The sequence below is a fragment of the Grammomys surdaster genome, unplaced genomic scaffold (assembly GCF_004785775.1).
Source record: "Grammomys surdaster isolate TR1022 unplaced genomic scaffold, NIH_TR_1.0 224, whole genome shotgun sequence".
Lineage (NCBI taxonomy): Eukaryota > Metazoa > Chordata > Mammalia > Rodentia > Muridae > Grammomys > Grammomys surdaster.
In genome coordinates this window covers 7,546,594-7,558,343 of record NW_021604669.1, presented here as the reverse complement: position 1 = coordinate 7,558,343, position 11,750 = coordinate 7,546,594, and the positions used below count along the sequence as shown (strand labels likewise).

The 11,750-nt window shown below is 45.3% G+C and overlaps 1 protein-coding gene across 1 annotated transcript in view; it reads left to right on the top strand.

Moving 5' to 3' along the window:
• Positions 1–11,750, top strand: part of Ccn4 (cellular communication network factor 4) — a 29,422-nt gene that overhangs the window by 7,259 nt on the left and 10,413 nt on the right. The window contains exon 2 of the mRNA XM_028773295.1: positions 8,273–8,552. Within this exon, the coding sequence (XP_028629128.1) occupies positions 8,273–8,552 (280 nt within the window). The remainder of the gene's footprint in view (positions 1–8,272; positions 8,553–11,750) is intronic.

The following is an 11,750-nucleotide window of genomic DNA, read 5'->3' as shown; positions in this document are numbered from 1 at the left end:
TGTGTGTGTGTGTGTGTGTGTGTGTGTGTGTGTGTGTGTGTGTGTGTATAGACAACAAAAAAAGAAACAAGGTCAACAACAAAGTACAAGTAACGATGAAGGCTGGTGATGGGGGGACAGTGTCATTGTCCCAACTTTATGAGATTAAATTCTCACTTGAATATTTGTCTCACAATCATCACATTTCAAGTTTATATATGTTAAATTACATATTATATATTTAATGTAAGCACATATAATTTAATTATATCATGTAAAATGTATGTCTATATATATTCATTATAAAATCTCTGATTATACGTAATACAGTATATGTTGCATGTTATGTAATGTGGATTATAGATAGGCAGATAAATAGAAAGAAATATGAAGGATGACAGAGGTTTTTTATAATTGCACTGTCTGGTTTATGTGTCAATTTGACACAAGCTGGAGTTACCACAGAGAAAGGAGCCTCCCTTGAAAAAATGCCTCCATGAGATCCAGCTGTAAGGCATTTTCTCAGTTAGTGATTAAGGGGGAAGGGCCCACTGTGGGTGGTTTCATCCCTGGGCTGGTAGTCCTAAGTTCTATAAGAAAGCAAGCTGAGCAAGCCAGGGGAAGCAAGCCAGAAAGTAACATCCCTCCATGGCCTCTGCATCAGCTCCTGCTTCCTGACCTGCTTGAGTTCCAGTCCTGACTTCCTGTGGTAATGAACAGCAATGTGGAAGTGTAAGCTGAATAAACTCCTTCCCCCCCAACTTGCTTCTTGGTCATGATGTTTGTGCAGGAATAGAAACCCTGACTAAGACAGTAACATTAATATTATTTTGGATTTTTCGAGATAGAGTTTCTCTGTGTAGCCCTGGCTGTCCTGGTACCACTCTGTAGACCAGGCTGGCCTCCAACTCAGAGATCCACCTCCCTCTGCCTCCCAAGTGCAGGGATTAAACTCATGTACCCTGCTTTCTTGAGATTTTCTTAAAATTCTCCAGAAGTGCTAAAACCACTTCTGGTCCCTACATAGAAACCCTGAGATAGGTGTCACCAGGATGTGGCTGCCATAATTCCAACCCTTGGTCTTTTTTCCACTCTTGTCTTCTCAGTAGAAAGGGCCTAGAGCAGGTACTGATCACGTATTATTGTACCCGGAGGTTAACAGAGGCTTTAAGTACATTGTCCTTTCCTTTTCAGATGGGGTACTGATAGTAATTCCAGGCTAGCCTAGAACTCATGATCCTTCTATCTCTGCCTCTCAGTGGCTAGGATCACAGTCCTGTCCACCTTGCCTTGCCTCTTTGTACATTTGAGGAAAGATTAAATTAGTGCTTATAGTTTGGAAAGATCAACTCCTGCCCCTTTTATCCTTTCCACACAAGATTGCCTTGTCCAACCAGTGGCTCCCGAAATGCAGTGTGTAAGATTGATGGAAAGAAAGCTGCCATCTTCCACAGTCCCTGTTCTTACCTTCTAGTCAGCTGGAATGAAAACTTGGGGCAACTTCACTGCCTGAAAACCCTCTTGAATGAAGCCTGGGGGTCCAAGGCTCTGTTGGGAGGTGAAAAGGCCTCCCACTCATGCCTGGCCCAAGACTGCAAGGCTTGGAGCCAAAATCCTTCCACACAATGGTCTAGAGGACCTGATGTCCAGAAACTTCCAGGGCGCACTGAAAAAGTGGCACCCTCCATGGCATGAACCTTTGCACCAGAAATATGGCAACAAAGCATTGGGACCCACAGATTCCTGTGGTGCATGCCACAGCCTGGGCCCAGACCTACCCTGTCTCCTGTCTCCCACAAAGCCTCTCATTTCAGCTGCTGCTTCTAGGCCTGGAGACTCCCCAACATCCTCAGACCTTAGAGTGTGATTTACCATTTCTGCCTCGACACTGACCTCTGGTGGAGCATCTCAGCACAGTCACCCAAAGGCTTCAGCCAGGCTCTCCGCACCCACTACTCACTGCTGTTCCCTGAGCATTGCTCAAGTGTGTTCTCACAGCTGTGGGCACTCAGGTGATTTCCCCTTGCTGGATCCAGTCATTCTCTCCTCTTCTAGGGACTTTTGTGATACAATCCTGCTTGTCTCCTAAGGGACCACCTGGTCCCACCACCCAGTAGAGGCTTAGTGCATAGGTATGGTGGGAAGATGGGAGCACGAATGAATGAACACGGGTAGATGTGGAAACCACTGTGGAGGGACACCAGAGTCACATGGGACTGGTGGGCAGTGAGACCTTCAGCTCTCTGAGCCTTTGTTTCTTCCACTCAGTATGGGGATAACACTAATGCCTCTCATCAAGTTGACAAAGGGGCACGCCACTACCACCCTTTCCAAAATGAGGAGGAGAGTTTAGATAAAATGACAGTCCCTAGTACCCAGCCTTGGCAGTGGTAAGGGTGAGAGGCTGTCACATGAGATCCCCCCACTTCCCTGTGCCCTCTCAACACTGGACTGTTCATGCCCTCAGAAAAAAGACACTAGCATGTCTCTCTTATCACTAGGACCCCAGTAGACTCCTCTCCACCTAGGCTGGGTGCTATTTTCTGATCCTATGTCTCTATTGAGCACCTTTTTAATAATAATGGAGTGATACCATTTTATGGAAGCCCAAAGGATCACTTAGTTTCTGAGTCCATCTAGAGTGCTGGACCATAAGTGCCCCGGCCTTAGCCGTTGCTCGCCTGTAAACAGCATCCTACAGATGCGTATGCAGGCTGGTATGAGCACATGTAGGCTTCCCTACGGTGATGGCCTTTCCTTCTCAGTTTCAATCAGCTTTAGAATTCGTGTAAGTTTGACAGCAGGGATCAAAAAGTACTTTTACCCTGGCTACCCACTGTTCCCTTTGTCCAGAAATATGGGACTCCTAGGGACATTGCTACCAAGCTATGCCTTCCTTCTTCTCTGTTTTCAAGCACCTTAACAAACTCTAAAGGGCTAAGATGAATTTCAAATCATCACTTAACAACATTTTGTTCTGAGGGGTAAAAGAAAGATATACACCCCAAAGCCATGTCTGCTGGCTCTGTGTAGGGCACTTTGAGATACTTCATACTATGTGTGAAGAAAGTTAAAGCAGGAAAATGATCCAAGGCTCTGTTCTGTGTCTATCCTCTATCCCGTGTTCTCAAGCCATTGTTCCTACCCTCTTAAGAATCACAAGCACTACAGGCCAACTCAGCCCTGTCTAGAAGAATCCGGAGTCCAAGTGGGATCAAGTCAGTGTGTTGGTGGTTGCTGCCTTCAGAACTATCTAGAAGAGTGTTGATGCCCAGTATCCCCTCCAGCAGCCTAAGTTTGGCTCTCTGGAGACAGTGATAGGCATCAATACACTCTGTCAAAGTGATTCTGATGGAGAAGAAAGTCCAGGGAGTTCTGCTGGGTTTTGCTTCTGGAGGGAGTGGAGAAGATCTCAGAGAGAGCAGGGGCAGACAGGCAGGCCTGCAGCCATGGAGCTGGGCAGGCCAGCTATGACTGAGTGTGGACTGTGCATGCGGTTTGGGAGACATCCTGGGCATGCCACTTTCTTCTTGTCATCCTATTAACACTGTGGCATCTGCAGGGTCTAGTGCCAGAAGCACATTGTAAAAGGACTTTTATGTGAACAACTTCAACTCGGAAAGATCGAGTCTTTTTTTTTTCTTCTCTCTCTTTTCCTTTCTCAGTCCTTCCTAGTTAGCATTCTCCTTACCAATTCTCTGGTTTATTTTTTCCTTTCTTTGTTCTTAAGAGTACAACAGGGTCCCAGAGTACTGTGTCTGTACAGATGCATCTGCCTACTTTGGGGTAAGTGCATTGGCTGTTTGTGATGTGTAAGAGGGTGACAACCAGGGCTCTCTGAAAATTGGGCAGGGCTCATGTAGGAATAGTAAAGACAGAATCCCAAGAAAAGTATGGGTGCAGAAAAAGGATCTTAAGGCCCTAGGACAATGTCCCTATGAAGCAAGGTGCTTCTGGGAAATTCAATGATACCTTAAAGTGCACAAGGGGCTTGCTCCTCCCTTTGGGTCACAGGGAGATTCTTCCCATCCTCCCTTGCACCAGGCCATGATCCCAGATCTTGAAAAGTTAAGTTTTGCCAGCTATTGGCCTTGCCTGCATGCTTGTTGCTTCCACGGGCATGTGGATAGACTTGCTATATGTATTCTGAGTCCAAGGCTTACCAAGTCTTGCTCTATTTGGCCATCATAGGCCCCCGGAGAAGTTCTCCCCATGAGCTTATTGCAAATAAGCAGATTTATTGCAAAAAGCAGATGAGTTAATTGCTTTAAAGCTTTAGAGAAGGTGCTAGAGAATTGGCTCCGCAATTATAGGCACTTGCTTCTCTTCCAGAGAACCAGAGTTTGGTTCCCAGAATCTGTGACCAGCAGTTCATGACCCCCCATGACTCTAACTCCAAGGGATCTGATATCTTCTTGTGGTCTCTATGGGCATGTGAACACACATAGAATACACACAGTTGCACTGACACACAGATATACACATATATACACTTATTATTGTTGTTATTATTATTATTATCATATAAAACAAATTTTTCTAGAGCTTTGGGCAGAGAGGATCTTGGTCCCATCCCTGACTTCCTAGATGACTTTCTACAGGCCTTCTCGGGTCACTTAGACTTTCTGAGGGCCCAGTTCCTCACCACTCTGACGAAGATCAGCAGTCTCACTTTATAGTATGTTAGACAATTTATGAACTGGTGTGTATTCATACGCAGCAAGGAACCCTCCATAAGTATTAGCTGTAGAGATCTCAAGGACTTGTGTGTTTATTCACACCACAAAAAAAGGGGGGGAGTGGCAGGTAGGTAATCCTGTCCTTAAGAGTTCAAAGTTCAGTTAAGGATATGGATATTAACTCATCACTTCTGCTGATAGGGGCTTATTGACACGTACTGTGTGCCCATCTTTGTGAAGCCTGATCTCTGTCACCATAACTGCAGCTACTATTTTTTTAATACTTTGTTCCTTCTTATTCAGTATCAGTGTAGGTGGGGCAAGAAGACAGCTTTCAGGAGTTAGTTCTCTCCTTCAACCTTGTTGAGTCAGATGACTCTGGTCATGTCTGCTCCACAGCGTCAGAGCGAACCTCCTCTCTCCTCCATCCATCGCACTGTAGGACTTATGGGATTAGAACTGCATGCTGCCACGTCTGTCCTTTAAACATGGATTCCAGGGGGTGGAGTTCAGTTTATCAGGTTTTTACTGGCTGGGCCATTTCACCAGCCTCTGGGTGCCTCTTGGTTGCCTCCCCAAATGGTTCTTGAGTGCCTCTTAACTAGTTTCTTCCATCAAGAAATTCTCCCTCCATGTTCCATCATGGAAAAAATACTAAATCCAACAAGTTTGAGTTCTAATCCACATTCAAAGAAAGTTAGGTACTACTCTAGTCATCTCACTGATCTATAAAATACAAATAATATGCCCACCTCCATGCAGAAGATGAGGTAGTCTGAGACCTTTGCTAGGTTAGTCTCAAGTGTCCTCCGGCTGGTAGCCCTCAATAGACAGACCAAGTAACTGGAGACTAGCATGAAGCTGTTCCCTTGTGGGTGAGTAAGAATGCCTCTTGCCAAGGAGAAAGCTGAGCCCCAGATAGAAAAGCCTCATGACACAGGAATGATGATAAACAAAGGCTTGGCACAAGGGCACGCTGTGATTTATTCCAAGCCCAGATCTTCCCCGAGCATCTCCTGCTAAAATCTCTCAGTGAGTGAGGCATTCAGGAGTACTCGTGGCCAATGCCCTCTGTAGGCATCAGCAGCCAGCCTCTGCCTCTTCACACCCACTCTGATTTGCACACATGCTCCTGCATCCAGGACACCACACGCCACCTACTTTGCATTGTGTGTGTCTGCTGCTCCATGTACTTAGTCCCCTACCCTCCTTCCTTACGCTGGGTCCATTCTTGCTCTTCCATCGTGGTTTCTACAGCTTTGCTACCTCCTAGGAGAAGTTGACCCCACTGTGTACATCTACTACATTCTTTCTCTCTACTCCTGAAGTCGGGTATGTCTGTTTGCATCCCCGAATCGTGTCCTCAGCACCCAGCACAAAGTAAAAGCTAGAGCTGTGTTGAGCAAACGAGATGAGTAAGTGACGTCACTGTAGCATTGATCACCTTGGTTACAATTATCATGTACACATCACCACTGGTTATGTTAGTGAGGGGAGCGACTCTATGAAATGCTGCTTCCTTCAACCCATCACAGAGCCTAGCACACAGTAGGTGTTCCAAAAGTATCTGCGGACTCATTAGCCAAAGAGCTGGTGTGCATTTCTCCACCTGAAAAGTCTTTCTTCAGGGGCAAAAATTCCCAGACAGCTATCTGTGTGTCTCTGTATGTAACCGAGGGTTGTTACTGGGAGTCTGTAGTCATGCATCTTGGATATTAAAGCTGGGCAAGACATCAGGAATCAGGCAACTGGACATCAAATCCTGGAGGAACCGGGGATGAAGAGGGACAGCACTGTGCTTCCTGCTTGGGATAGCTGGAAGCCTTGATACCGCTAGATGGCACCAATAGCTAAGACTTGCTCCAAGACACTGTCAGGGTAGCCTTCCTTACCCAGATGCCTGAGGAACTCTAGGCAGGTACCAAGAAACAAGGCTGCCTACCAAGATGAGGTTGCTTATTTGGAATGAAGGGAAAAGGCTGGTGGTGTTCTCATAGTATGGTGCACCAGCTTATAGCTGTTCCAATGAGTGGGACAGGCTTGGGGAGGTGTGCTCTAAGTTTCCCTCATATGCTAAACCCTTGTGTTTCCATACCCAGTAGACCTTTTTCCACATAGCAGCTCTTGTACCCAGACTTCAGAAGGGTTGGAATGTGTTTCCAAACCCACTTAGAAGTGCCCCATCTAACCCTCTCAGACTCTGTGTATTCTTCTTGACTCCCAAGCTTAATCCTGAGAGGAGAGATTGATTCAGAGTACGATGTCAGGTAATATCACAGCACTTTCATCCTTCTGTAAGTTAATACCTAGAGAACCCCTCTGTGCATGGTGCAGTGTATTATATTGGGGCAGAGAGAGAAACAAAACCCTAACAGAAAAGTCACTGTGTCTGTCCCTAACAAGGCAGACTGTCACTCCATGCACACTGCAAGCATCTAGTATTGAGGGCTCAGAGTGTCTTAACAGGTTATAGAGAGCAGGGAAATTTACCTCAGACATAGGGAAGATGCCCTGAAGCAAGGAAAGGATGCACCAGGATGGGCCCTAAATTAATCCTGGAAGTGATGTGTCAGTCTGAAATCAAGGCTATGGGCAACACAGGCTGACCAGAGTCACCCTGTAAGCTTCTAGGCCTTTTTTTTTCTTTGCATCAGTATCTATGTACTGGTGATGTTCCAGGACCAGGACATGCAGGTCAGACTAATGCAGCAGCTCATATCTGGTCCTTTTTAGCCGGAGCTATTCCTGCCCTCAACCCCAGAGAGCTTCTTTGCACTTTTCACAGGACCCAGAGCCTTATGCTATGATTCACAACCTCTAATGCTTGTTTCCCCTGTATGTTGCATAAGCTTTATGTACAGAACCATCTCAATTTCATCTTCAAGTGTCCAAACTGTAGAGAAGGCTACATGCTAGCTCTAAGAACATATATTTAATGGCTGAAATAGCCCAGAAGGAATGAAGGGACTCAGGGAATTTCTCTAGTGCAGGGTGAAGAACTCAGATGGGGTCAGGAAGGCAGTCACGCATATTGGGATGTGCACAGGTTACAGAGATACAGGCATCTTCGAAGATCTGTACTTAGACACAAAAAACAAAGCAAACAAGGTCTGTAGCATTGATAGAAACAGCGAAGGATGTCTTCTGGCCTAGATACACACCACACACACACACACACACACACACACACACACACACACACACACAAACAGCCATCTGAATTCCCCAGACACAGAAGACTCTGTGAAGGAAGAGTTTGAAGTCTGCACAGCCCAAATTCAGGGCTCTCCTCTTCTGTAACTCAGTGCCACCACACATACGATTAGGACCATAGAGACACCAAGGAAAGAAGGAAGCCAAGGTGGGCTGAGGTAGATGCTAGAGCCCCAGTACTTTACTGGCTGGGAATTGTTCTGAGTTCTCTGAACTTTGAGCTCCTTAATCTTACTGGCTTTATTGAAAGAAAATCGATGTTTGTCTGTTGGTCATGTGAAAGTCAATAATTGTGAAATCTTCTAAACACAATGAAGGTGGAAAGGCAGTTACAGATATTTGGGCTTGGAAACTCTGGACTGACTCAACAGCCTCTTTTCACCTCTGCCCTTCCTCCACAGCCCCTCTCTCCAACCCCCACAACCATGATCTTCACCCCAGCCCCACTGGAGGAAACCACCACACGCCCCGAGTTCTGCAAGTGGCCATGTGAGTGCCCACAGTCCCCACCTCGGTGCCCACTGGGCGTCAGCCTAATCACAGATGGCTGTGAGTGCTGTAAGATTTGTGCCCAGCAGCTCGGGGACAACTGCACAGAGGCTGCCATCTGTGACCCACACCGGGGCCTCTACTGCGATTACAGTGGGGACCGCCCGAGGTACGCAATAGGAGTGTGTGCACGTAAGTGAGAGACTCCATACCTTCCAACTGCCCCCACACCTTATCTCTGGCTCATGACCACCCACAGTCCTTCTTCAGCTGCCCAGGAACCATATTCCAACCAATCCATTGTTAGAGGCCACAGTATGGATCATTCTGGGAAGAGAGAAATAACTGCGTTCTTCTTATCCCTAAGACGTTATGTCTCGGTCTCTTCCTATTAGAGACATTTCCCTGGGGAAGGAGATTCTGCCAAGAAATACTCAAGCTTGGTTCCATTCTCTTGGTAGATAAGACTCTTCAGTAGATTTCCAGTGGCCTCTCAGATGATGTGGAGTCACTGCCATATTTCAAACACTTTAATGGTCCTTTAAATTTATATATATATATATATATATTCGCTTAAGAAAAGCCATTGACCATGAAATAACAAAACCAGCAGCCTACACCATTTCCCAGCAACCCTGCTTTTCCAGTTACTACCATTACTTTTAACTTGTTGGCCCTTTATTGTTATAGGTATCACTACAGAGTAATGTCTTCTGCGAGATTTTACCTATGTTGTACTATACTATACTATAGCTTGCTATATTAATTTTAGGTCACTTATTACTATTCCTATAGGATAGTTGAAGGATTAGCTCCCCGTTGTCATCAGATACCTTTGTTATCTTCCAAATGTCCTTGTCCTGATTTTTGGCTACATAATCGTGAATATTTTTTATGTACTGACTGCGTTCACTACAGCTTGAGTAATATACATGTTTGAATTGCCACTTTTCATAGTACCATCTGCTCCTCCTGGTGCTTCTAACTGCCTTTGTTCTCTTTAATTTGGATCCTTGTGTTTGGAGGAAGACTGTTGTTGTTTATTCTTTACAGGATCCATCCTATGTCTGCTGTTCTTGCTGTTTATAAAGACTGTGTTTCTGGGAGTTCACTACCTCCTATTTATTTATTCTATTTATTTAGTCTGAATCCTCTGAGCATTGCCTGGCCAAGTAGTGCGAGCCAACATGACAATGAACAACGGCTTGCCCTATGACATGACAGTCTATCTTCTGAAATGTTCCTCCATATCTTGTAAATACAGAAACTCCTCCCCTACAAGTATTCAGTCAGGACTCCTCCATAATTATTGATCCATGTATCTCTAATATCTGTTAATATATAATACAGTCCCTAGTCCTACCTAACACCTTAGATTCTCATGCAGGGTTGTTGATGAAGTTTGTGCACACAAATCCAAATCAGTAAACCATATCTGAGCCTCCTCCCTCTTTTATGACCTTTCCTGTTCTTTATTCTTTTCTTTTTTCATTCATTTAGATTTACATCTTTGGCTTTTCAAATAAATGCCCCTACTTCCCCTATCCTCCATGATTTTGTCCTCTTGGTGGAATTTTTTTTTAATGCTACAAAACACCTTCAAAGAAGACTTGCCACATAACCTGTGTGTAATTACACTATGTGTGGATTAAAATGTGTTTCCTGAGCATTAGCCCAGACCTGTTTAAATAAACCCCCCGAGTCACAGATAATCTCTGCTTGCTGTGCTAAGAGATATTATAAACAGTTATCTATCCTCTTCCATAACCCAGGGAGATATAGCCACCTTCCCTGTGCGGAATCCCTCACAAGACAAGGCACGTAAGACAAGGAGACCAACTCATAACTCCTCTTCCTGCTAGCGGGGACTTTGAGGTCATTTGAAAGGGAACTCAGTTCACTGTGATTACACTAATCTCCAAAGCCATAATGAGATCTTATATGCCATAGACATTGTGTCATGGATCCAGAGATTTTCTTTCCTGCGCACCCCCACCCCCACCTCACCCTCACAGTTTCCAACTGCAGGTCTCACATCAAACCACTCTAATCCCTTAGCTCCCTGAAATTCGATGAATTTCCTTTCCATTTATTTAGGAAAGATAAAACACCCACCATCTAAGGAAGGATTCAGTAGGTTTAGGTATTGGGCATGAGTTCCCTGGTCATGCGGGTTTATAGACCTTGAAATAAATAGAGGAAAACAAGAGTTACAGGGCTTGAAATATTCCCACCTATTGTTAAGTTCCAAATGGTTTGTCCAGAGAGGGATACCCATCTCCAACTCTAACACTTGACTCTTTCATCCAGGTACTGTCTTACCCATGAGCCTCACCACAGCACTCACACAGACACATATCAGGTGCATTATGTACACACATGCACACACAAATTCTCTCTCTCTCTCTCTCTCTCTCTCTCTCTCTCTCTCTCCATATATATACATATGTGTGTGTGTGTGTGTGTATGTGTGTATATGTATATATAAATATATATATGTGTATATAGAGAGAGGGGGGAGGAGAGGTATTTGTGTGTGTCATCTGTATCCTATGTAAATATATGCACATATATACAAAATTCACTTGTGTCCCCTAAGCATTTCCCCAGAAATATGACCTAATGTCAGAATTCATGTAGCGCAAATGTAAGAAACAAAGCAATGCGTGGAAGCATAGAGAGGCTGTGAGACCCAAGAAAACAGAGCGTCTCATGCACCCAGCCAGTCATCACGTGATCAGCTTAGCTAGCGGATGGCCCTTAGGATGAGCTAAACCTGTCTGCAGAGAATTAGGCCAAGACAAGGCAAGTGAAAAACGAGCCATGAGATGTTGCCACACAGGGCCCAGGGAACTCAGAAGAGCCGTTGGCAAACCAGTAAATGCCAGCTTTGGCAGTCCATGGTCACCATCCTGGGCCACCGAGGCCAAGTAGAACAGTGAGTCTAGTCTTGCCTAGTCTGCTCAGCTGTCAGGAGGAATCTAGGCTTGTGTATGATCAGTAAACACCAGAGCTACATTCAAAGAAACTTTTAAAAAGTGTGTCCTAAACACAGGGATGGGCACAGTGCCCTCAACTTCAAAAAGTTCCACTATTTCAATTGCCCAAACACTGCCCTAATGGAGCTTGAACAGGCACCAGGGCAAAAAGGTCTGGCAAAGGGAACATAGTGTTTACAGGCTGAGGGGCTTGGGGTTTCAATCTCTGCTCTGCTTCTTGCTGCAACCGGCCTTGGACCACTTACCTGAGGATCTTCATTAAATCAGCCTTGAGCAGGGAGGGGTACACAGGGCCATGCTGACTGTGGCTTTTGCTGGAAATCATCTCAGCCCTGTTCACCACAATCATCCATATGGGGAGGTCTCATTCCAGGACCTCCCTACCTCGCTT